Below are 27454 nucleotides of genomic sequence, written 5' to 3' on the forward strand. Positions count from 1 at the left end.
CACTAAGCCCGGGCAGGGTGAGAGCCGATAGCCGTCCGCCATGTCATTTGCATGGCATTATGGGGAGGGCAGAGCCACGGAGGCGTGAAGCGATGATGGCCCTTCAGCTGTTTCCTGTCGCGCACTGGATATGTGCTAACGCAGTGTGAAGACAACATCAACAGTGGAGCACAAATAAACACATTACGTGACCTCAACGTTTTATTAACTAGCCGTCAACTGATGGATGCGCAAGAGAGGCCAGGGGGGTAGAGCGAGTTCTTCGTCGCAGAGGAGGCATGAGCAGCGCAAAGCCCCCTCCGTGATCATGGGACACTTTTTCGCCCCCGATTCTGTTTGCGAAAGAGCTTAACAATTGGATCTTTAACTTGTATGTGTTGTAATGAATTTATGCCGGGGATGAAGACGAGCATCCATTCTGAACATAATCAGTGCAGCACATTATGAAAGAGGGGGGGTGGGGGGGGGGGGGGGGGGAACAATGTATACTCGAGGGTGTGGATGTGAGTTTACTTATTAACACACATTGCATATACAAACAGCGCGGTGAAACCGGAAAAGGGGGTTCTATGGCCATTTATAACACAGGCACTCACACACACATTTGCATAAATCTGAAAGAAAACCACATTAGGGCTCATGCCAACGATTGCCTCCTTCCTTTGAGACCGGTGTGTCAGCAGAGCGTATGAACTATGTGGATATTCCCTTCATCATAGCTCACATCATAACCAACGCTTGGCCCCATTTGGTGAAATGGACCGTTCTGCAGTAAAACACTGCAGCTCCCAGAGCACAGTGTGTTCCAGGCTTAATACTGTCTGTGCGAGTGCGTGCGCGCGTGTGTGTGAGCGTGCGGGCCATCATCGTCACCTCATTTTCCTCTCTTTTGCCCGACCAATGGGCACGCCCCGTTCCACAGGAAATGACACGGTGTACTGGACCGACATGGGTCTGAACAGGATTTCCAGAGCCAAGCGTGACCAGACCTGGAGGGAGGATATCATCACCACGGGAATCAGCCGCGTGGAAGGCATCGCCGTGGATTGGATCGCCGGTGAGTCGCGGCGGGGAGTCCATCCGAATGCAAACGGCGTGAGAAGCAGACATAGGAAGAATATGAAACTCGAGCGCTGAATTACTGGCGGGTTTGCAAGTTGTTGTTTTTCAACACGTTTATACATTTGGATTTATGTAACGCCTACGGAACACGCCTACACATCTGTCAGTAAGATGTTCTCCGAGAGATGGTAATGGTAATTTGCGTAAACGTGCAATCCTTGACGTATGGATTTTCAAACCATGCACACGCGTGATAATGATCAGCGGCACAATTTGGTCGTTCAGCTCAGCAAAGCAGTAAAACTCCAGACTGATGGAAATTGTTATTGTGTCTTGCCAAAAGTTATGAATTGTAATATCGCAGCCTATGGCCTCATGGAGAGCAGTAAATGCTTCGCTTGAATGCACATAACTCTAATCATTGAGACAAAACACAGTTTCACGACCAAAGCAAAGGCAAACAAAGCATATTAATTGATCTAGAAGTGTTCAATGTGGGACTGTAAATGGGAAAATGAATTCTCAATAATAAACAGCAAATATTGCCTCCTTATTACGCTCTTTCTATCATTTAAGTATTGATCTGCTTGGTTCCGTTGACAACCCATCCCTTTTCATTTCAGTTGTCACTTAATGGAGGAATGGGAAATCCCAGCAGGTTACCACGTGGCCGTTTCATTTTCATAACTCTCTTTGACAGGAAACCTTTACTGGACGGACCACGGTTTCAATCTGATCGAGATCTCCCGTCTCTCCGGGGCCTACCGTTCCGTGGTCATATCCGAGGGGCTGGATCAGCCCAGGGCAATCGCTGTCCATCCTCACAAAGGGTTCGTACCTCTTCACAAAAGACTAAAAGCATCCATGTCGACACCACATGGGCTGTGCGGTTGTCAATGGTTTCAGCTGTGATCAATAGCTTCCCTGTTACCCGAGGCACAATGCTTTCAAAGGAACTTATTATAGACAGACCTGCCGGCAGCCCTTTTCCCATCAGAAGAGACTCAAGCACCTTCAGAAAACCCAAAAAGTAATATAAAGGTGTTGATGGATAGTGAATGAATGCATTCTTGGCCGTGGGTGCACGTTTTGGAGCACAGACAAAGAACTCGCACCCAATGTCATCAAGGGCGCTAATACTCTTTTAAGGAAGAGCAGAACTCGGACATATTGCATGTTGTGGGAATAAGGTATAGACGGATGCCCATTAGATCGTAATCATGTGAGGGATGTGAAGAGGGATAGAAATGGGTCAGTGTGTGTACTTCTCGATCAACTCTAGAAAAGAGAGTTTTTTCTTCTGTGTGCTTTCGAGCAACGTGTCTGACGTCATTGTGTATGGCTCCCCCCACTAGGTATCTCTTCTGGAGCGAGTGGGGGCAGAACCCCTGCATCGGGCGTTCACGCCTGGACGGCTCCGACCAGGTCACCTTGGTCAACTCGGGCATCACCTGGCCCAACGGCATCTCCATAGACTACGAGGTAACCGTCTCTCTGCTCTTCTTACGACGGTCCCCCGAGTGCATCACACAATCTGAAAGCACAGCTTTCACTAATTTAGATTAAGACTTCACGTCTGCATTATCATCTCCCATTTTTGGCAATACTTTGCGTCTTTAGGTCACCATTTTCAGTACATAATTGATTGTTTTCGCTGAAACAGAACTGGATTGGCTCCAATGACAAAAATTGCATGTGGATGATGAGTATTTGACCATTAGTCTCAAACAGTGTCAGACAGCGCGTGTTCAAATTCGTGTTGTTCATTTACAAATGTACTCATTGTAACCAGTCCAACTGTTTAATGCTACAGTTAAAAATCAAACATAGGCCCATAGAGAAGCCAATCACCTCATTGTCTTCAGTCCTTTTCAAGCGTGCCAAATTAGCAGAGGCGCTCAGTGCGTCGGCTCATCTCGCATTGTCTCATCCGGCGCAAAAAAGGCTGCGCCAGTGACGCTTGTTTGCAAACGACTTCCAGGAAAACAGATTATACTGGTGTGACGCCCGCACCGACAAGATCGAGAGGATCAACCTGGAGACGGGCGAGGGCCGGGAGATTGTACTGTCAGCGGCCAACGTGGACCTCTTCTCTGTGGCTGTGTTTGGCCCTTACATCTACTGGTCTGACAGGTAATTTATCACATCCTTAAATGCACCATGCATGCACTGGCCTTGCAAAGTCTGCAGGACTAACCTGGCGTTAACCCTTGCCTTGAAAGGGTCCCCCATGGAAATCTTAAGGGAGGGGGGGATGCCACCTTTTCATGTAAATACCACAGGCAGGCCTCAATGTCGCCGCCAAGGGCAGATCTTAGGGCTTCTGTCAAGCTCTGTGCTTGCTCCACGTTAATAGAACCTTGTTTTCGCTCTCACAAGGTCTTGAATAGACCACGCTGATGCCCTTTGACTTGTAGGCGGATCCATTGTATGCTTTTGTAGCCGTAAGCATGTGTTTTCACCAGCCTAACCGTTAATTGCAAGATGTGTGCAATCCTGCCCATCGGCAAAAATGAATTAAATTTGCTGCGAGGCTATCTCTGAATGGCGTCGAACATAAAATTGATTGGTCAATGTCCGAATTTAAATATATTTTAGTTGCCTGTATTCTCAGGGTAAAAAGTCTAAATTAAATTGATGGTAGTATAATTTGAAGTATAATTTTTATGGCATGACTCATACAATAACAACTTTAGCAGACCCAGTCCAAAGGAAAAAAAGCAGAGGGTTTTAAAGAGCACAGAGGGATTAGGCTTCTTAACTCCAAGATGCTCACAGCTAGACCGAGCAGGGGCGGGTATAGGAACCAAATTCATTTTCATTGAAGTCCAGCACTCTGATGTCCAGAGTGAGTCTGACACTCTCGTAACTCTGTTGTTGTTGGCCTTTTAAATTCACTCTGTTTGGTGTCCCTCAGAGCCCACTCCAACGGATCCATCCGGAGAGGCTTCAAGAACGACGCCACGGACGCAGTGACCATGAGGAGCGGCCTGGGCGTCAACCTGAAGGACGTCACCGTCTTCAATCGAGGCCGGGAGAAAGGTGGAGGTTTCAACCTATATTGAATCGTGTCCGACACATAGATGAACACACACAAACACACACACACACACACACACACCCTTGTTGCTAGTTGCAAGCACCGTGTGGCATAGCTGTGAGTCGAGGTCCTCGACCGCGAAAGCCTGGCTCTGCCGGAACATTTTGGGTTTGAGTATATTCTTAACGTTTTTCCTCGCTTTGATCGTGCACAGAGACATTGATTTCAACCTGTTCCAAGTTTGATGTTTCCCAAACTGTGGAAAATCACAACTCGACAGCAACATACAAAGTAACAATCAACTCGGGTGTGCTTTCCATGTTCTTTGCTGGCAAAGTTTGAACTCCATGATTCATTTTCCCTCCCCAACACAGGAACCAACCCCTGTGCCCGGAGTAACGGAGGCTGCCAGCAGCTGTGCTTCCACCTGGGCAGCGGGCGGCGCACGTGCTCCTGCGCCCACGGCCACCTGGCCGCCGACGGTTTCGCCTGCGAGCGCTACGAGGGCTACCTGCTCTACTCCGAGCGGACCATCCTCAAGAGCATCCACCTGTCGGACGAGAGCGACCTGAACTCGCCCGTGCAGCCCTTCGAGAAGCCCGCCTTCTTCAAGAACGTCATTGCGTTGGCGTTCGACTACAGCCAGGCGACGGCGGGCAGCAACCGCATCTTCTACAGCGACATCCACTTTGGAAACATCCAGATGATCAACGACGACTGGACGGGGAGGGTGATCATAGCAGAAAGTAAGGGATATGATTTTGGGGGGTTTAGTGCGGTTTAACACCCGTGTTTGGACATGTATTTTTGCTTAAAACTTAAACGTTATAAGTGCTTAGATTGCTTTGAATAATATCAAAACCGGCCTGTATTTGTGACAGGCTTCTAATTCGGAGACAATTTTAATTCCATTCTCCGAAAGCAGGCAGGCTAATATTTGCGTGATGTTTTGATTAGATATAGAATAAGAATAAGCCTTTTACTGCACTTCAGCCGATAAGAGGTGGCTGGAAAGGCCAGCAGACAGCGGGTTTTTTGCGTTCTCAGGCCACGGCTGACCTGACCGCAGAGCCCACAAAAGATGTGTCTGTTTTCAACTCACTAAGGAAATCTTGGGGCTTCACATCACAACGGTTGTGTGTTTGTATGGCATGTTTGGAGAACAGAGAACAAATTATACCCCTTATTGACAAGGAGGGTGTTATTTTTCTTCTATAATGGATAAGGATTCAGTTTCTGAAGCGACAGGTGACAGCCCTAGTTGGGATGATGATCCTTTATGTTGATATAATGGCAACAATGTTCGGGTTCAAAAGCTCTTTAAACCTTTTAGTAAGTCTGATTGAGTCCATTCGCATTTGAAGTATTAAGTGCATAAACCTTCAATTACATGTATTTCTGTGAGTATGTTGCATGGCTGCGTTCCTACATCACTAGTTTGAAAGGCGCGTGTATTAATATGTCAAAGAAGCCAATTAAGCTGTCAGATAGAATGGTAAGAGCTAGTCGTAGCTATTGATTAACTGGATTTCTTTGGTGTAACTGTCACACATTTTAAGCCCAAAACTGCTATAAAGTGTCTGTGGCAAATTTCCCATTTTGACACTATCCAACCTCTACATCTCAACTGCTTAAAACCGTAATAGGCCAGAGAATACACTGCCTCCTGATTGGCACAGATGGCGGTGCTGGATCTTAATCTCCCTTAGTCCTAGCCTTGATGGGCATGAGTGAAGCCAGATACACAGCAGAAAGACCTTGTTCTGCTTGACTGGAACCCTCTGTCATCCTGTAAGGCTGCCCTAAATCCAAGCTCATATAACTCCCATCCCAATGAAAGATTGGGGCTTGAGTTACTCCTGGCACAAGGGTCTCACCTCACCTATTCCCCATGGTCTTACCCCGGTTTGTAGAAATGAATCGAATGCACGGTAAGACATTGTCCTGCAGTGGGATTTGTCAAAGAACTATAATTATTGGAGGAATAAACAGCCATAATAATACATCTAAGGGAATTCCTAAGCACTGATTACATCCCTCAATACTTAAGCGGATGCCTGCTTGCCAAGCGCAAACAGCAAACAGCATAGAAAAGCTTAGTCAGTGGACTTAATTTCGGAATGCAAGAGTATTTCCATTATACCTCCTGTAATGCTCCACTAAATATTCTGCTTCCTACGCCAATGGTGAAGACCCCAAGTCCCGGTCCCCATTAAGCTGATTTGTATTGCGCAGCTACATGGTAAACAGACTGAGGTTCTGAAGAACCCCACATCCTTTTCATGTATCCGCTTCCTACAAAGTTTCTGTCTGCGCCCTGTCATTGAAGAAGGGTGAAGATGTTAATCATCCATATTTCCCTAATTAAACTCTGCGTCCCCTGTTAATTACTCCCCGGTCTAGACAACGATTTGTGGCTTACTCCAAGCTGTCACACACATTTTACGGCAAACTTTTAATTAGCAATCAGCTGACTCAGGTAGAGCCTGAAGTATTGTAGTCAATGCTTTATGGCTCTTCCAGAGGACCAGATTCTGCCCAAATCCCTTTGATTGACCACATGCTCACCATGATGACCAATTAGGGACTCCATTCATGGCAGACTGGGCGTACGCCATTAGAGCCTCCTGGAGGTCTTGGGGAGATTTAGCTTGATGAAGTAGCAGCTGAGGAGCCCCCCAAATGGCAGACAGATGTTCTGTTGAGGGGAGGACAGCTTTTCCCTTTTTTTAGCTGTTACGTAATGTGTTATTCTGAATATATGTATGTATATATATTAGAGCTGTCAAGCGATTAAAATATTTAATCGTGATTAATCGCATTAATGTCATAGTTAACTCACGATTAATCGCGATTAATCGCAAATTATTTTTCTATGCTAAATATCCCTTGATTTTTTTTGTCCCATAATTCTTCTCATTTTAATTCTCTTATCAACATGGTGAAGTGTATCGGCTTGCCTTGTGCAAATGATTTTCTATTGATAACAACATTGGCATATACTGATCAAAACAGGACGATACAAAAAAATTGCCTATAGTGCAATTAAACGACTGCTTTGAACAAATGTCATTTGAACATAGCAGTCAGGCTACTGCTTCTTTGTTTTTTTTTATTTTTATTATTTTTATAAAATAATTGCGTTAATCGCGCGATAATTTTATTAACGCCGTTAAATTTGGTTTGCGTTAACGCCGTTAATAACGCGTTTAACTGACAGCTCTAATATATATCTATATCTATATCTATATCTATCTATATATATATTTTTTTTATATATATATATGTGTGTGTGTGTATGTATGTATGTATGTATGTATGTATGTATGTATGTATATATATATATATATATATATATATATATATATATATATATATATATATATAAAGGGTTAGCACAGCATTCAGACAGTGAAGGTCATTATTGATGGATCATTTATTGATCTGCTGCAAAAAACTAAGTAAATAATTGACCGTGAGGAAACACATGCAGTCTCTCTCTCTGTCTCTCTGCCTCTCTGTCTCTCTGTCTCTCTGTCTCTCTGTCTCTGTCTCTGTCTTTCTATCTCTCCCTCCCCCTCTCTCTCGTGCCCTCGCTTCACGTTTGTCAATACATCGGTTACTCAACCCTGTAAGGTTGTTACAGTTCAAAAGTAGAACATTGTATGAAGATAGCATCAAATACACATTGAGTAATATTGCCCAAACAAACAGCTGTTACTGTGGGTGTTTGTCGATTTGTTAGGACAAGGGAAAGGAAATAACAGTAGAATGCTTCCTGTTATGAGCCATGTTATACTTTGCCTCATAAGTTTGCCTAATTTTGTCATGGATATTGCATTGGCAAACACTTTACCCTTTCTTTTATCACATACAAAACACAGAATTGGTAAATCGGTACTCTTGATACTATTTTATTCTGAAAAGAGATGCTACATTTTCCGACAATCAATGTTGCAAGGAAAACCAGCTCAGTCTGAATTATCCCCAGTTGTGATGTAACTACATCTCATTGCAACATACCCATGTTTATTCCTTAAAAAATCCTGCACATTCCTGAACCTAGGATCTTTTCTGCCCATGCCCTAGCTTCAGCTTAATGTGAGCTAACTGTTAATTTCCTTTTCTCTATAATATCTTTCTATCCCTGACAGCTAAGAGATGTTTCATCTTCGCCAACACTATACCTCCCCTCTCAGTACATGGAACTGTAGTATTTGACAGACCAAGGAGGAGAGCGAAAATGGGTTGGAGCTTGCGGAGGAGGAATACTTCATTTTACTTACTCAAGTACATGTTGCTTTTATGCAGCATTGTATTCCCCATCCTAAATTGTCATTAGTTAAAGCTGTAATAGTTCATTTCTGACCACTAGCGGTTAGAGCGCACTTCAAAGTAATATTGTAAACAAACTGCTGATAAACCACTCCCTCCAAAAAATAACCTAGTCAAGCATCCGTGCGTAACAACTTCAATTAAAAACAGACCTGTCTATCTAATTGCCCTGCAAACAAAGAGGTCACGGTTGACGGTTTTAAATCGATTGGTTTTCCAATTCATAGGAGGCAAGTTTCAAAACTAGACAGCGTAAAGGAAATGACAACTATGTATGAAATAAAACAATGTAAAGCGTTATGTGATTGTCACACACAATAGCCTCAGGATGTCACCTTTTGACCGACTAAAGATCAACAATTTCATCAGTGTGCGGTTCACTGTTCCATCCGTCGCTTTGATTGTCTGTTTGTTGTAGATGTGGGCTCTGTGGAGGGCCTGGCATACCACCGGGCCTGGGACACACTGTACTGGACCAGCTCCACCTCCTCCACCATCAGCAGGAAGACTGTGGACCCCAAACGGGCAGGCGCCTTCAGTCGACAGGCGGTGGTCACTCTGTCCGAGGAAGACCACCCGCACGTCCTCGCTCTGGACGAGTGTCAAAAGTCAGTGATATTGTCTTTTTCCTCATTATTATCATTGTTTTTTCTGTCAGTCTGCTTGATGTTTTTCCTGTTCGTACTCCACTATCATTTTAATTACGACGATGCATCAATGTCGTTTAGCGTGTCAGAGAGATGGTGTGATGCTGGCTTGGCTTTATGTATGAGTTGTCACAAACAGAATTGTCATTTTAGGTTGTAGCCTTTTTTTCACAAAACCAAATGGGATTTAAATTGATACAAACATGACACCTTACTTAGATACTAAATTGTATCTAAATTCAGCCTAACTGAAATGCCTATTAAAGCACACCCCGTTCCCTTAGACACCACATATTCCGTAGCTGTGTTAACTGAGCTCTTCCATGATATTTGTTACAAGGAGATTGCACATCTTAGACATTATTGCAAAGATATGATCTATCGCGACACTTTTATTGAAGTGGGAAGACAAAAAGGATCCTCTTTTCCTCTGTTTGTTTCTCCTTAACACAGCACTGCTCTCACTGCATCGAACTACACAATGCATCATCGAGTTTCATGTATTGAGATGATATTACAACCTACACCCTGGACAGAGCCCATATCCATGTATCCCTCTCCGCTGGCCCAGCTAAATTAATTCCTTGACCTCAGACTGTATCCTTGGTTGGCAATTTGGCACCATATCCATCCTCTCCAGAAATACTGACTGATAATTAGAATTTAAAGTGAAGTGATTAATTAGCAGCCACTGGCCGGTGGTTGCTGACTGAGTTCCTTATTAACCCTGGAGAGTAGTTTTCCCCAACTTCATAATGATGTGGAGTCCGAATCAGTGGAGAAAATGGGCACCTCACCTCGATCAACTCGGCTGAAGGCCTCGATGTATCATTTAGCCATTAAACATTTTTATATTCGTCCCCTTTGCTTTTGTCTGTGATTATCTCGCACCTCTGCACCCCACACTGTACCTTTGCACAGTAACTTAAGGAGAATGACATTGTGTTGCTTAGCAGATGATTTTATCCAAAGTAACTTCCATCGACCACATTTGTCATTCCTATTCAAATACCACCCAGCCTTGAGCAATTTATTTATTCCATTCCTTATGAAGGGGTCGCGGGAGTGGGCGCTAGTTACCGCTAGCTAAGCGGAATAGGTCAGGTGTCCAAACCCACCTGTAATAGTAGAGCATGTACGCTACCCAACCCTTCTGATTTTATCTGGCAAAATTCCCCAGCGTTTGTAGCTCTCACCCCGTTTGATTATCCTCTTCCTCCAAGGTCTTCCCATTGCCACCTACTTTGGTTAACTGCCTTGGGGACCCGACCACTCTTCTACGTTTATGAAACTGAAAGGGGCAGGCGAAGAGCGTTCCTCAGCCCACCGTGGAAGGGATCTCATAAAGGCTTGGCTCAGCAGAGCTGATGACAGGTCACGGCGAGCCGCGGCGGCGGCGGCCTTAAGTTTGGTGTCTGAACACTGCCGCCCCCGCCCCCGCCTCCACCAGCACTTTAGAGCGGCGACGAATAGATTCTCCCCCTCATCCGCCGTAACTGTTTGTTTCCCCTCTGAGGAATCTGACAAGCTTCTCTTTTTAAAAGCTGTCATGCCCACTCCAAGATTCAATTTCATTGAACACATATTTGTTTTTGCGCTCTTTGCTGAGGTGGTCTGAAATCATTCGGGACACAAAAATGACGCTCGCTGTTCTCGGAGAAACGGCACGATTTGATGACATGGGCATGTCACCACAATGCAAGCTGCTACAAAATGAGTTGCGTGGTATATGTAATGTGCTCTCCGCAAATCTCAGCATTTATCACGATTGTGCGAGGCCATGCGAACATTTTGCATTTTTCCTGTTTTAAAGTCTTAAACACCTTCCCTCAAATTTGCATTCAAATTTGATATGACCTCATGACAATCAACTCCCAACCACTCAAATGAGAATACGCCTATCTATAAACTCTTAACATTTAAACCGCTGACCTCTAACGGCTAACCTTTTGGTGCTTTCTTGTTTCTGAAATCCTGCAGCCTGATGTTTTGGACCAACTGGAACGAGCAGAGGCCCAGCATCATGAGGTCGACACTGGCTGGCAACAACTTGAGGGTCATCGCCAGCACTGATATCCTGACCCCCAACGGACTCACAATCGACCACAAGGCAGAGAAGTTGTACTTTTCGGACGGAAGCCTGGGCCGCATCGAGAGATGTGACTACGACGGTTCTAACAGATATGTGAGTGTGATGGACTACTTTCTACGTTTCTATGTATCACTTGTTTTTAGCAAAGCTGGTGCTTTTGACGGTAAAATGCTTTTGAATGTTCTCTATCCGACCAGCTGTTTCCGACCCAACGTGCTTTACAAAAAGAGCTCCTGTTTTTGATGTGAATAACTCGAGTTCAATGTCGCTTTGATTATTATTTGTTTTAATGTTTTATGTGTTTTCTGGAGTGGCTTTGTCACAATGGGATGGTTGAGATTTTTACCTTCAATTCCTAGCTTGGTCTGGCTTTAAAAAATTTTTTTTTTTGAAAAATTCGAAGTACGTCTTTGGCAGCAGACTATGTCTGACCATCCAGGCTTGAATGCGTGTGATTTGAAAGCCGTCTCTCCCAAATGATGGAAATGTTTCAAAAGCCTCTGAGAAACAAGGACACATATTCAGCGAGAGGACGTCAAATAGATGCGCCCTTGCCCCCACCTCCTCCTCCCTTCGGCTGAGATGAACCAATTTTCTTTCTGCCACATCATTGCTCATCCCCTATTGAGCTCCACAGGGACTTTAGCCTCCGCCCAACGGTTCGGCCATGAAATACTTCTCAGCACTCGCTCTGCTCAAATTCCGTCGGCGTGCCAATGGTTTTCTTAATTATAGAAGTCATTTCCCTGATAAAATAAAAATCCCAAAAAGCTCGGCGGGGCAGTGTGGGCGGGCGGCGGTGGTGGAGATGGGGGTGATGGTGTTGGCGGTGGTGGCACAGACTCATTTTATCCCTGAGAGGTCGAATACATAATGTATTTTATTGGGGGGGGGGGGTGGACGGAATCGGTATGTTCCCCTCTGTAAGACTGTGCTAGTATTATCCTTACACAGCATACGCAGGGACCATCACACCCCTTCTCTCGCCTTCCTCCCCTCCCCCCTTCCCACCCCCTCCGCTCTTCCTTTGGCTGCGGGTTTCCAAGTTGCGCTTCACGTGACCTCGGCAAGGGCCAGCGCCGTGGCCCCCCCGTCCAATTTAGCTACCCATACATTTGCACAAGTGGGGTCGCAAAGGCGCTCCGAGAGTCGCCGCACGTGCCCTCGGCTCGGCCCGGCTCCTTTAATGAATGCTTTATCATTGACCCGCTTCTCACACACACACACACACACACACACACACACACACACACAGACACACTTTCGACTTCCGCGCACACACTTCCCCCCATTCCGTAGGTGCACAGTGTAGTCCGTCACTGGGCCAATTAAAAACAGGGAAATGAAGCAGAGCTTAGTCGCCCTGGAGCAGGGGCTGCGGCGCTGAAAGAGCTGCAGGGAAGAGGTGGTGGTGGTGGTGGTGGTGGTGGTGTGGGGGGGGGGGGGGGGGTCGTTTGGGATGGTGGGGTTAGGGTTGGAGACCCACCCGAACGCTGATGCTGATTGCAGGGATGGAAGCATGTCCTGGTGGGTCGGGGGGGTCGTTGGGGAGGGGGGGGGGGGATTGCCATTCTCAGCAGAGCGGGAGAGAGACGACCTTTCCAAGACATGGAGACAAGGAATATTAATTAGGAGCTGTGTCGGGTGGTGTCGTCGGATGTCTGATTTGACATGCTCAGAGACTGAAAATGGATGGCGCGCATGTCAAATGAAAGCAGCGTTTATTTAGTTTGGGGTGTTAACGGGCGGCGTTATAGATGACAGGTTTTGCACAACTAATGGGAAATATGCTTGTCTTTGTGAATCTGTAATCCAAGAGGCTCTGGATGTGAAAGCAAAACTTTGCCTCATCCCAGTTAATTCCTTCTCAACCTAACCTTTTAACCGGTCGAAATAAAGGTGTGAAATATTCGGGATAGTTTCCAAACCATGTATGTGCCTCATATATTTTTCTTATACAACTGCAAACCATTGTGGCAGGGGTCTGAACTAAATACATTACTGCCCGCTCGATAGTTAGCAAAAGAGTAATTTGTGGTGGGCCTGGGCATACGACCGTCTCCTAAATCTAATTTCCTATCAATACCCTCCGTCCTTACCCATCTGGCGTTTTATCTCTTACTCTCTTCTGTAACTTCTCTCCCTCTCTCTCCCTCTCTTATCTCTGGCTCTGGCTCCCACTCTCTCCCTCTCTCCCCCTCCCTCCCTCCGTCTCTCCCCCTCTCCCCACTGAAAGGCCGGTCGTGGCTTCCTCACGCAGGGCGCCTTTTAATCAACACCTGTCCTATTAATCCCATCATGGCGCAGTGCTAATATGATTCTGCTTACGAGCGTGTCCTACTAATGACTGAGAGTTACAGCAGCGGATGGAGACCGCACTCCCTCCCCACCCAGCCTGTTCCTTCCTTCCTATGGTGACTGTGGGCGGGTGGGGGGGTCCCTAAAGAAGCCATCTGATGGATTCCTGCCTCCCTGCCAATGACACTGTCATTTACTCCCCCAACATCTGGGTTAAGCAGTCGCGGGGGCGGGGGGTGGGTGAGCTTTTGATTAATGACTCGAGACGCCATTACGCCTGCCCGTTTATTACTGCGGGCGCTTCTCGAACAAAATCTGCCGGAACCCCGCATTCCCGCTAACCTTTAGCCACACTCGCCTCCTCATCAGGGAAGCCCCTGTTACGGGACCCGCGCCCCACAGGTGAGCCGAGGCCCACCTCAACCTCCACTACCACAATACCTCTTTTCGAATCAGACCCCTGTTATGACAATGCTGTTTGAAACCCCCCGGACCATGGTAGCAGCTTTAGATTCCAACCTCGTCTTACTAATCAAATCTATAGTCTGATGACTGTAGATTTGATACCTATAGTCTGATTCGAGATTTGATTAGAGGAGCGCAAATCTTGGTGAACGGGGCGTTTTGCTCTCTCTCGCTTCATATTTGTTCTTTCAACCAATCATGTTCCTGGAGGCAGAGATCTGCAAGCACGTTATTGGCTTACAAACCCGGGCCAGCAATTACGAACTTTGCCAACACTATTGAACTGTAGAGAAAACCTCTGTAAATGTTTGAAACTAACAACTGGCCACGAGAGATACACAAAATTCCCTTCTGAAAGCCTCCTATACTCGCGCAAATTAGTTTCTCTTTGCAAGAATATCTCCATAATGACCCAGGAAACAAGGCATAATTCCAACCTCTTTACGTTTTTGGTTTCCTGCCCAGGCTCTGTGCTGTCACCCCCCAGAAGTTCTGCTATAATCTAGTAGGACTGCTGGATCCCAGTTTAATTCCAGCCTGTAAAGGTTCTGCCTGACACACAAACACAGCAGAACCAAGTGCAAGAGGGCAACCCCCTCGGATTCACCTGTGCTCCACGACTCCAGGTCATCGTCAAATCAGGGCCCGGGACCTTCTTCGGCCTGGCCATCCACGGAGACTTCATCTTCTGGTCGGACTGGGCCCGTCGGGCAGTGCTGCGCTCCAACAAGTTCACGGGAGGGGACACCAAGGTGCTGCGTGCGGACATACCCCACCAACCCATGGGGATCATCGCCGTGGCCAGAGACACCAACAACTGTGAGTAGTGGTCTCCGTGGTGTGGCGCTCTGAGCTTCACTCTCACCCCACTGGTGGAGAGCCATGATGGTTTGTGGTTGTGAAAGTGAATGCGGGCATCGTGTGGTGCAGGCATGGGGGCAGTGTTGTTCCTGTTCCTGTCCGTATGTATTGAAACATCAATGTACTGCTGCTACAAGAAGTCTGATGTACTGTGTTGTTACTTGGCTGGCGGTGTCTTTGTATTTCTTTGTATTTATTTCATGCCAGTTTGTCCTACCTTACCTTCTAAAGTAAAGGCAAGTGTTTCTAAGAACGATAATCTAGACCATGTGGGATTAACAACTAAAATGCTGACGTAGTAAACATGTGAAATATGATTGTCCCGCTAAGCATTTTGCTAAATATTTTATTTGCGATGCAATTAATAAAACAGCATCCCCCTAACGAAGGTATATTCTCTAAAGTGTAGTATAGTTTTTTAGCTGCAACTAGGACAGAGGCATGGGCTGTAGGTAGTTCCCAGTGGTTCTTCTCCACTGCCAAGAGATCCTTTGGCTCATTTTTTATCTGGTTAGCACAAAGAATAATACACATGACTCACCTCACCTTGCTTTTTCTAAAAAGCAGACTTTTAGTGGGCCTTCCAGCAAGTCGACTTTCTACATCGGGGACCTAGTATGGACGCCTTAATGTTCAACTGCCCCACCTGCATGCCCTCATCGTGTTTACTTGGACCAAGAGGGACCAAGAGGTGGTTTCCCCCCCCCCCCCCCTTCCCCTTCTGTGTCTCATGAATTTAAAACACAAAGCACAGGGTTCCCAATCACACAGAACTTTATCAGTGCTGTGTGTCCCCTCTGCCATCACAGGCTCCTTGGTGCTGTATCTTTTATCCCTTGAACTCCACATCTTTGTGTTTATTTTAACTCTGCATACCGGTCTCCAGTTGGCATTCCCCCCCCCCCCCCCCCCCCCCCCCATCTCCTTCCTCTTTGTCTGTGCCGCACAATAGAGGAGCCGCTATTGTTACCATCCTCCAAAGTCAATAGGCCGCATCACACTTCATTGCCTCCCTCCACCTGGTGTGGTGAGCGAGCCAGTGAAACAGCGTTGTTTGCGGATCCACAAATAGAGCTCTCGAGGCTAAGTCCGGGTGCATCCTTGTGAAGCAGTAATTGTTTTGGCGCACTCTCGACGGGCTTAGCACCTGATTTCCAACTCTGCCCTACCTATTTATTCACCGCGGGTTGTGTTTTTTGTCCCCCGGCGTCGTGTGGTGTCTGTGTGTATGTGTGTGTGTGTTTGTGTGTGTGCGTGTGGTCCTGCAGGCGAGTTGTCGCCATGCCGACACCAGAATGGAGGCTGCGGTGACCTCTGTCTGCTGACCCCGGACGGCCGGGTTAATTGTACATGCCGGGGCGAGCGTGTGTTACTGGATGACAACAGATGCGTGTGTAAGTCACAGGAGCCGGAACATTGAATTACACACGTCCCAAATTGTCTGTTTGAGGTTGTCCCCTCCCATGATGAACTGCAGAATATATTATATGTTGAACTTAATGCTGATTGAGTAGTGAGTATTTGCTCTCTATTCAGAAAGTGTATCCGGTTTCTAAAAACAAAATGGCTTCTTCTTGTCTTCATGATGACTTCATGATATCCTACAATCTGGCAAGTGAGAATTAGAAACTGCACTCTTAAGATGGTGGAAAGGAAATAGTCAGAACACCACTAGGGAATTTACCCCCCTCTTGTGTAAACTGCATCGTTGCAAATCAATTAACATCCCCATATTCACATCTACAATTCAGGAAAGGCTTAGAACTATTGGTTCCGGCTCGATAATAGCTGTTTTAATTGACACAAGGGTCTATCCCCTGCCTTCCCCCCATTCATGTTCACCTTTTGCAGCAGAGAATTCCTCCTGCAACATACACACAGAGTTTGAATGCGGGAACGGCCAGTGCATTAACTACCAGCAAACATGTGATGGAGTGGCCCACTGCAAAGACAAGTCGGACGAAAAGATGCAATACTGTGGTGAGTAGAAACACCTAACAACATGGTGTGCAGGCGTGCCCGACTTACAACCATCTGCATGTCAGACTGGAATCCCCCATGAACAAAGCCCCGAAGACCGATAGAACAGAAGGTTGAATGAGGTGCATTGTGGGGAAAAATGCATATATTTTGACAAGAAATACCTTTCCATTGCTAGTAGAATAAAGATGCTTCTTTAACAATATCAATCAACCATATTTTTATAGCAGCTTTTAAAACAATGTTTACGGATGTCAACAATGTTTGCTCTTACTCACAATAAGAGCAAATCACTTTATACTACTTTGAATGAAACGTTATTTGTATTGCCCAATTCCCCCCCCCCCCCCCCTGTCCCCCCGGTCCCCGTTCCCCCCAGACAACCGGAGCTGCCGGAAGGGCTTCAGACCCTGCTACAACCAGCGCTGCGTAGCCAACAGCCGCTTCTGTGACGGCACGGACGACTGCGGCGATAACTCGGACGAGGCCTTCTGTATCAGTGGGTGACCTCCTCTTCCTCCTCCTCCTTCTCCTCATCCTTCCTCCTCCTCCTGTCCTCCTCCTCCTCCTTGTCCTTGTCCCCTTCCTCCTCTTCCTCCTTCCTGCTCCTCCTCCTCCTCCGCCTTCTCCTTGTCCTTGTCCTCCTCCTCCTTCTCTTCCTCCTTCCTGCTCCTCCTCCTCCTCCTCCTTCTCTTCCTCCTTCCTGCTCCTCCTCCTCCTTCTCCTCATCCTTCCTCCTCCTCCTGTTCTCCTCCTCCTCCTTGTCCTCCTCCTCCTCCTCCTCCTTCTCTTCCTCCTTCCTGCTCCTCCTCCTCCTCCTCCTTCTCCTCATCCTTCCTCCTCCTCCTGTTCTCCTCCTCCTCCTTGTCCTCCTCCTCCTCCTCCTCCTTCTCTTCCTCCTTCCTGCTCCTCCTCCTCCTTCCTGCTCCTCCTCCTCCTCCTCCTGTCATCCTGCTTCCACTTCCTCCCAGCGTGAAAGGTTCTGTTCCAGCCAAGGTCACAGCTCCATGCTAGGCTACCCTTGCTGTGCTTAGTCCATGCTAGGCTACTTGCTGTGCTAAGCCCCTCACTGACTCGCTAATATTCAAGGCACGAGGGGAGGGGGGGGGGGGGGAGTGGTCTGTGGGCGATCATACCGAGAGTGCGTTCGGGAACATCCGCATCTGTTCAAGGACAGAACACCTGACTAAATTGTGATGCGTTTTTCAACCCATGGAACCCAATACTATTGAACCGTTATATAAACCGCCACGCATGTTAGCAAAACTGTTTAAATAATTCAAAACAGATGCACCCAGTGACCTTAGGAGTGGACTGGAGTCTCGAAGGCCTGCATCGATCCGTCTGCGATACACACGGCCCATCAGTCCAGTATTGCCATGTTCTCGCAATACCAAGCCTCCTTTTCTTTGGCCATGATGTCGATGAACGTAGTTGGCCGTTAAATGGGAAAGTTCAAGACGTTTATTGTGTACCATAGCTAATTTTTTATCTCATTAAAAGCACCAGCTGGCAGAGGTATTTCTCATCATTAATGGAAAAACATTTCAGAGGAAGCCCTTCCAGGAACAACTGGTCGGGGTTCTGCCGGCGTGCGTCCGTCTATTAATGAGGAATAAACGATGACCTCATTGTAATCACCACGGAGATGACAACGGAAAGCGTCTCAGTGGAGCGAGTTCAAACTGTGGATTTAATCACAGAGTCAAGCGACACCAACGGCTGAATCGGGGCCACCTCTCATAACTACGCTGCCCTCCCGAAGCCCCAACGTTGTAAAATAACGGAATAAAGGATTGCCCTCATGGCTTTCAGTGATGGCCAGGTACCAAGTCCTCCAGAGATGACATGTGTACCATCCCTATTATACGCTCCTAACACAAACCATGGTAACACATCACGATCCCACACGCTTTCTTCCTCTGGTGGGCTTTACAGATTTAAACCTATGTGAAAAAAAGAATCCATTTCCCACCCAGACGGCTAGGTGCTAAACATCAGAGAGGGAGCTTTACCTGCATCCGTCTCTGCATGATCTGCTCAATCCGCTCAGCAGCCGACCCCGTTTTTGAAATGTTAATTCTGCCCCCCAGATGTCACGTGCAGCGCATCGGAGTGGGCCTGCCACGACGGGAGCTGCGTCTCCGGCTCAGCCTGGTGTAACCAGGTCATCGACTGTGCTGACGCCTCCGACGAAAAGAGCTGCAGTAAGTCCTTTTTGTGTGTATGTACACCGTGCTTTGCATAGCGATAAAGTCCCGTCCCGCCGCCCCTCACCACATCCCCCTCCACTGCTTAAAACAGAAGGCGGCACACGGTCTCATCCGTTGACAGATCAATTGGATCCACTGACTTAAACCCGTGTCTGCCACTCCTTCATCGAAAAACCCCCCCCCCACCACAAAGCCTGTCTTCCTCCACACTGTATATATCGTGTCAGACAGTGATCCTCTCCTGTGTGTGTGTGTGTGTGTGTGCGTCTTCTTTTGATATTCAGACCACACAGACTGCTCTCACTTCTACAAGCTGGGTGTGAAAGAGAGGGGCTTCATCAGCTGCAACTCCACCTCGCTGTGCATCCACCCGTCGTGGATCTGCGACGGCGCCAACGACTGCGGCGATTACACCGACGAGTCCAACTGTCAGGGTAGAGTGTCTTCCGCCTGCGCCTCCCACCTGCCGACCTCCATCCCCTCCCTGACCCCTGTTTGACACCCCCCCCCCCCCACCCCGGCACAGGCGAGGGGAGGGGAGGAGAGGGCAGTGTGTCATCCTCGTACCGCTGAGGAAAATTGCATCAAAAAGTAATCCAATTGAATCGTTATGAAACTGATCACATTTCGTAAGGCTATGAACCCATTGGATTTGTTCTATTTAATCCGCTAATGTTATTAAGAAGAACCTGAAAGCTAGAAATTAGAGAGAGACGGAGGTAGCGAGAGCAAAGGGATGTGCGGACTGGGATCATGACGATCAATCATGTTAATTCTCTAACACGAGGCCCTGGCTTCTCCACTTCCTCCGGTGTCTCTGTCCTCCCCCGGGCGCGTCCCCCCAGCAGTGTCCCACGCGCAGCAGTGTGAGGAGGGTCACTTTGCGTGTCCCAGCGGGAACTGCATCTCCAGCGTGTGGCTCTGCGACGGCCAGAAGGACTGCGAGGACGGGGCCGACGAGTTCCAGTGCGGTGAGTCATGTCGGCCAATGCACCGAGCGGATACACACGCGCACGCACGCACGCACACACAAACACACACACAGACATAGAAACACACACACACGCATGCAAGCACACATGCAAGCACACACACACACACGCAAGCACAAACACACACACACATGCACGCAAGCACGCACGCAAGCACACACGCACACACCGGGAAGCACATTAGTGCAAACGCATAGGAGTGTAGAGGTTTACTAAAGCACTGAATGGTTTCCAATGGCGATCAAGAGCAACATGAATGAACGCCATCAAAATCAGTGTAAACAACTTAGGCAAAGTTTCAGATCTCTGCCTCCGCATTCACTGTGCCTCCCCAAAACACGGTTAAGAAACCAGTGACGGGGAGGCCTTGGTGCTTAATGCCACTCTCGTTAGCCTGGGCTAGGAGACACACACACGGCACCCCCTGGTTGGAAAGGCAAATATTTCAGCGGCTTATGCGATGTTATCCCATTTGTGGTATGAAGCAGTGGTAATCTTAATGATGCAACCCTCAATTGGATTTCCAACAAAATCTATTTACCGTGACAGAAAAAGGGTCTGAAATGGTAAAGTAAAGCAACGACACAACATTGAAATGGGTGGGGATTCACCACGCGTTGAGTTTGAATTTGTTTAACTGCATTTTATTTGACGTGTTTACTACAACAGCGTTTTCCTTCGGGCATTGATGCTGCCTAACCTTGCTTTGTTGTGAGTGGACGTTCTGCGTAAGCCTGATCCATTCGATACATGTCCCAGGGAAGGCAATATGAACTAAGTACTGAGCCTGAACTGAGGAGATCTTCCCGCTGAATAAGAATGGTATCACAGCCATAACAGTGTAGATCTTAACTCCACATTGTGAAAAGCGAGGGTCGCATTTCCCCAGATTTAGCCATTTACCTTTTGCATGCACACCTAGCACCACACTACAAACAACCACGCACCACAGTTTAATACACTCCATTTATTTACAAACATGCTAGATAATTCACACATACATGTGTTTGTCAACTACCCTTCTTCCTGTCCGTCCGGCAAACTGGTCCATGGGGAACGCGTGCCGCATGGGAACCAGGGCTTTATTTTCTGTTCCGGGACAGTTCATTTGGTTTGCTAATGGCGGGGGTGGTGAGGTAGCGTTTGTACTTTGAGTGTCGTTATGGTTGGTGTGATTTATTTATCAAAGACTGTGTTGTGTGTGTGTGTGTGTGTGTGTGTGTGTGTGTGTGTGTGTGTGTGTGTGTGTGTGTGTGTGTATATATTGGTATGCATCGTTTGATGAACATATAGTGTTGGGGCTATTGTTTTGTGGTGTTTGAGTGATCATGTGATATTGATGTGTCACCTATCCCAGTGGTTTCTCCCAATCAGCCCTGATTGGTAGGCCTATTTAATGGGGAGACATGGGAGGGGGAAAAGGTCGGGCATTTGACATGCAACAGCTTGCCGTGAGGCTGTATTCTTTTGGGTCATCTTTTTGTACTTTTTGGGCACTGTAAATAAACCGGCACCGTTTTTGCAACCTTCAACTCTCTGAGCCGACTCCTGCTTTTTGACCAACTGACTCCTTGGTTGCGTCCCGTCCCGCATGTGAGTTGGGGGTTCAATACCTCTTTCTCACACACATATTCAACGTTTGTTTGGGTGTGGGTGAAATATTTGCATATAATTGATTCTTCTGCAGTCTACCCTCTTGTAGTTTTCCTTCGTCTTTGCAATGTGTATTCTTGCATTTAATTAACTTCATCATTCCGGACACCGCGTGAGCGTGTGGGCTTAGATAGTAAATCACCTTAGGTGACCTTGGCATTAAAGATCCTAATGGCTAAATTATAAACAATTAAATGCTGTGTTATATTTAAATGAACATGATGTATACAGGAGCCTTCTCTTGTGCTTTCGTGTGGTCTTTCACCATTCCTAATGTAGTTTTTTTTCTTTCTGTTTTGGTACGGCCGTCTATTGCCTATAGATTCGATAGATAAACAAAGGTGAAGGGTATTACCTGTACCACGCTGTAGACTGTAAAGTACAGTAGACAGCCCCTTATCTCCAAACCAGGACACGAGTGTCAGGACCGGAATAAAGCAATTTATCTCAGATCAAACATTGCCACTACCACAGTCGGGCTTTCTAGGGCAGAGTAAACCTTTTGTTGTGCATGCTGTTATTTCCAGAGATACCCTCATCGACTCACCTCCCCTTCGGTATTTCAGCGGCCCGGATCTCAGGGAAGGCTGGCGGTTTACTCTTGATTATCCACCGCCTGTCTGGGGAACAGCCCCACATCACAGTGGGATGATAAAAAAAAGTAAAAACAACAGGGTACCTAATGAGCCATCAGCACTGGCTGAGCGTGGGGGGGAGTGGGGTTGGTGTTTGGGTGGGTGGGTGGCCGAGGCATGTGGATGAGCGGTGAGTTCAGAGGACCACCAGAGGCTGGGCCGGGAGAGCCCTCCCTGCCCATGCTTTTGATGCTGCCTAATGAATGCGTAACTTAGCATGACAAAGTAAAAGGTCCCTCCAATTAAGGCGCATCAGTAATCGAGCCATGGGCGACGTGCGTGCAATCGAATCCTGCAATCGGTCCATTATCTGAGTCACTGCTGTGTCACCGCTTCTGCCATTAACGTGAGAGGGGAGGACAACAAAAATACGAGGGTGCTTTAGATGTTTGTTTGTGTCTGTGCTTGACACGCGCACGTGCACGTGCACATGTACGCATGCTGTCAAGTAATTATTTTTAACAATGAAAGCACTCAAAGAGTGACAAAATCTGGCAACTTTGCAAGCAGGCATATCTATTAATTTCAGCATTGTTGCAATGACTCTTTATCAGCACTAAACCGCTTATAGGCAACCTGCAGTCAGGCTGTAAGGTCGGGGAGGGTTGACCTTCAAAGGGCAGGCATGGACAAATTGAACGGAGCGACTATGGAACGAGTTAATGCTTAAGAGTCCTCTTGAACCTCAATCAATGTCAGAGTGCCTGAATTGCGCAAGCGGGGCGCAAAGACCAATGACGTAATCCGGTCCCTCGCAGGGTTCATAAGGCGATTTGTCACGCGCCACAAGCAAGCGACACAACCCGGGCGTCCACAGAAACGCTGCGGCCAAACCGGGTCTATCAATTCTGAGTTGTGCATGTACTCTGTATGAATGCTGTGTGCGCCAGTCAAACAGTTGAGACACACACATACACACATACACATCCCCTTTGCCCTTTCCTGCATAAAAGAGCAAAACATGGTTCTTATTAAAGCAATCCAGTCGGCCATTACGGGTAGAAAGGCAGTTCTTGGAAATTCATTTATCGTTGTCAATGTTATTCATATCTTATCAAATTAATTTTCTTTCTTCAATTGGCTGTGAATGCAGCTAGATTAGTGCATGACACACTTCCATTCCTTTATCTGGAAGCCTCATTGGCACAAGTGTGAGAAGATAACATCTCAGAGCTTCAATAGCTTATTTCAGGACTGCTATGAATTGCGCCACAAATGCCTTTGGAACTTTGGAATAGCTTTTTTCAGAACAAATAGACAATATTCCCATTTCTCAGAGTTAATTATCATATAAAAAGCCTCAGCCATTGATAATATAACGGAAAAGGGAATGTGGTTTGGGGATCTTTGAAATTCAGAGTTTCTCATCCCATAACAAGGAATATCTGTCAGAGAACGAAGTGTAATATGCTTTTCCACAGAGAAAGACAAAATGGAAAGAAAATGAAATATGAAAGGTTGTCTTTGATACATTTCACTCCAACGTAGAACCACTATTTTGCTCATATATTCGAAAGCAGCTGTTGGCATTTGAAATGCAAATCTGGTATGTCACGCAGGAAATCTAAATAATCAGGATGCATAGGCGCCGGTATGTCACATTTATCTCGTCATGACCTTCCATCCGCCTCTCAAAGCAGGCAACGTAAGAGGGGTGCGTCAGGAAAGAGGAACCAATGGAGGAACCAATGCTCCTTTTGGTGACGGAAATAGCCCAAACACAAGTTAACATTTTTGATTGGGCTCTTAACACATTCAGACGCTCATCTCATGCTCATCGCCCACAAAGACCCACACACTCCGTCCTAACCCCTGCCTTCCACACACATCTCCAGCCACCGGCCCAAAGGGGACAAGAGAATAATCATTTTCTTGGATCGATATTCATTATCATCTCTTTCCAGGGGTAAACAAAAAGTTAGATTTTGAATGATGCCCGTGCAGCACAGTAAACCGTCTGCAACCAAAACAAGAGTGATATACTGCACGGCGTGGCCCGGGCAGCAGTGTGCCATAACAACAAACAGCTGGAAAACAAACTACAAAACACAACCGATAATCCCTGCACAGTTGTTTGCTGGAAAACCCAAAACAGAAACAGAAAAGTCTGTATCGCGTGGCGTGCTGCGCGCGTTCACAGTCGCGCAATCAACGGTTGATTTTCTCCTCGGTTTTAAACCGTTACCCCCTTTTGCTCCGCGTAGACTCGTCCTGCCTGTGGAACCAGTTCGCCTGCTCCAAGAACAAGTGCATCGCCAAGCAGTGGTTGTGCGACGGCGAGAACGACTGCGAGGACGGCCTCGACGAGAGCCTGCAGATCTGCGGTGAGTCAGTCGAAACACCACTCCCCGGTCTCCCACTCACCTGTCAACGGGAGTACCGGGGCTGACACCGAAGGTGTTTCCACAGCCTACCGTGTGCTCGAGAACAGAGGGTAGAGAGAAAGAAAGAATGTTAATGAGACAAGCGTGGGCATTTCTGATTATCCCGGAACAGGCGGCAAACCTGGCAAATGGATTTTTTGTATCAAGGGGGCCAGGAGGCAAAGACTTTCGCAACGGTGTGAAAGTGATGTACCTGTAATGAATGACCACCTTGTGAAACGTAGGAAAAACAAGAGGGATCCTCCAGCCACAGGAATAGAGAAGTGTTACTATGCACATTGTTAAGTAATTGGATTGTTATGAAATGTCGAGGAAATATTAATGAAATAGCCCACAGGGCTTCTTTTTTTTTTCATTTGCACAATTCAAACAAAAAACCAAGGGAAATGCGTTTAAGCTCGGTCCACTTAATTCACCGTTGTGTTTACTTTTATATCAAAGCTCGGGGGGATGATTCTTTGGTTTCAGCTTAACAACGCAAGCATGTCCCCTCGACGCCATCCTCGGAAAATCCCCTTGTGCAAAATGTAATGAAATGTAAAGAAGCCATCCAAATATAGTCACAAGTATAATAACTGTTTCGTAACACAAAATAAAATATACTCAGACGGTACTTTTACATGTGACTTTATATCCTCCTGACTCTTCAAGTCTGGCTCCCTCCATGCTTTTCTCTCCTCCTTGATATTGTCTCTTTAAGGGCACTGTCACCATTTTTTTAGCCTCATAGCATAACTGCTTGCAAATTGTGAAATCTAACCTAACTTTACCCTCCTAACCCTGCTGAATCACTGCGCCTCATTTGCTATATCCTAAGCCAATCAGAGTGCTTCTTAAATTCCATAATCACTATCTGCCTAAGTCATCCAGTTGACTTCAGCAATTTTGACGCTAAATACAAGATGAACCTTTAAATAGGACTTAGCCAATCATGCTACGAGGCTAACGATTAGCTTCAGCTCCTCAATGTTCATGATTAGCTTCACCTCCTCCATTGTCAAATCGGGACCTCAGAGTGTTTTGTCTGCGTCTCGTTTCTAGTTGCATAAATTATAAACAGAATTGGGTAAATAATGAATCCGTTGTGGCGGGTTAGGCTCCGTGACGTGCGCCCCGGGGCTCTTCAGCTGCCCGGGGTCCTTCGCCTGCGTGCCCAAGCGCTGGCTCTGCGACGGCGAGAGGGACTGCCCCGACGGGAGTGACGAGCTGTCTGCGGCCGGCTGCGGTAAGTCGCTCACCACCACTACGGAACTGACCCGACACACCGCCCTACACTGGGGCTAGTGCAGCGCTGTTGGGCTGCTTCCCTGCCAGATGCTACCTCTACGAGTTTGAGCCCCGTCGCCAATGGGCCAACGAGCAAGCCTCTGTTCCTGCCCATGAATGACATGTGTCTGTTTTTACTTGTACTATAAGTCCCCGTAGGATGTAAGCGTCGATAAGAGTGTGACAATGACGACAACGCTGTTTACAGTGATGGTATTAAATGGGGATGATTGGCTGATGGGGATTATGAATAGTGCAGCTTTTGAGTCGCTGGTATGTAGTGTAATTACCACATCGACATGTAATCCGTTTTCTTTTTCCACAACCATAAAACATGCCCCGTTCCCGATTCACCCGGCGTTCCTTCTGACGTGCTGACACGCTCGGCATCCGATCTCTGAATCAGATCAGTTTCCCCGCCATCTGGATCTTTCTGTATGCTAATCACCTCAAAAGTTACAACCAAATCAGGGAACTCAACTTCCCCCCCCCTGTGCATGAGTCAAACGGAAACATGAAAATCATGTTTATTTGCCACTTCTCCTCCTCTCTGGAAAAAAAACGTCTACTTCCGTTTGTACAGTGTGCCTCTCGGGACGAATCACCGATGAACACGGTAACAAACACAGAGCCTGTGTTTGTGTCTCTCTCCCGTGCGCTAGCGCCCAACAACACGTGCGACGACAGCTCGTTCCGCTGCCGCAACAAAGCCTGCATCCCCCAGAGGTTTGTCTGCGATCACGACGACGACTGTGGGGACGGGTCCGACGAGTCGGTCGAATGTGGTGAGCGGATGTCTCTCTCACTCTTTCTCACTCCCTCCCCCTTTTTTTTTCTTTTTTTTCCTCTGGGAGGGCTTTTTCACAAAAAAAATTCCCCATCTCAACGGCCATGACAGGCAGCCCCTCAGAAGTCAAGTCAAGCTACCAAGCTTATCTGTCGCCGGGTTGGGTACTGTCAGTTCTGACATGGGGCCTACCCCACCTCCTCCTCCTCCTGCTCCTCTCTCTCCCCCTCTTCCCTCTGCCTCTCTGTCTCTGTCTCCTTGCAGTCTATCGCTCCTGTGGATCGGAGGAGTTTCGCTGCAGGGACGGCCGCTGCCTCCTCAGCTCTCAGTGGGAGTGTGACGGCCACGCCGACTGTCCCGACCGCTCCGACGAGCTGCCGCTGAACCTCAAGTGTCTGGCCGCAGGTAAGACCGCCGCCCACCGCTGTGAGCCGCTGTAGGCTCGCTGTTCACGCTCAGCGGGGGGGGCGCTCTTCGTCACTGTCAGTCTGACAACCGACCCTGGGAGAAGAAACAGCGGCAACATATGGCGGGAGCGAAAAGAGTAAAAAAGTACGGGGGCGCGAGTTTCCCTGTGAAGGATTTGGAATTTATTCCAAAATAAAAGGCAAGCGATTAGACTTGTCGAGTCCGTCTTTGTTGTCACAACGGATGACGTGGCACGATTTTGTGCTCGCAATTCATGCCAGGAGCTCAGAGCGGTCCTCACAAAGCACCCTAGCGTGGCGTTCTTTGAGCCGTTCA

General features: G+C 47.3%; 1 protein-coding gene across 1 annotated transcript in view; it reads left to right on the forward strand.

The window, feature by feature from the left end:
* LOC132448320 (low-density lipoprotein receptor-related protein 1B-like) overlaps positions 1-27454 on the forward strand; it is a 191513-nt gene that overhangs the window by 117898 nt on the left and 46161 nt on the right. The window contains 19 exon segments of the mRNA XM_060039484.1: positions 923-1057; positions 1763-1892; positions 2418-2544; positions 3044-3195; positions 3980-4104; positions 4477-4848; positions 8856-9045; positions 11065-11269; positions 14566-14758; positions 16069-16194; positions 16652-16780; positions 17160-17279; positions 18874-18987; positions 19278-19427; positions 19842-19964; positions 24478-24597; positions 25754-25882; positions 26586-26708; positions 26975-27115. Coding sequence (XP_059895467.1) covers positions 923-1057; positions 1763-1892; positions 2418-2544; positions 3044-3195; positions 3980-4104; positions 4477-4848; positions 8856-9045; positions 11065-11269; positions 14566-14758; positions 16069-16194; positions 16652-16780; positions 17160-17279; positions 18874-18987; positions 19278-19427; positions 19842-19964; positions 24478-24597; positions 25754-25882; positions 26586-26708; positions 26975-27115 — 2904 coding nt within the window.

The sequence above is a fragment of the Gadus macrocephalus genome, chromosome 20, assembly GCF_031168955.1.
Source record: "Gadus macrocephalus chromosome 20, ASM3116895v1".
In the NCBI taxonomy this organism is placed as follows: Eukaryota; Metazoa; Chordata; class Actinopteri; order Gadiformes; family Gadidae; genus Gadus; species Gadus macrocephalus.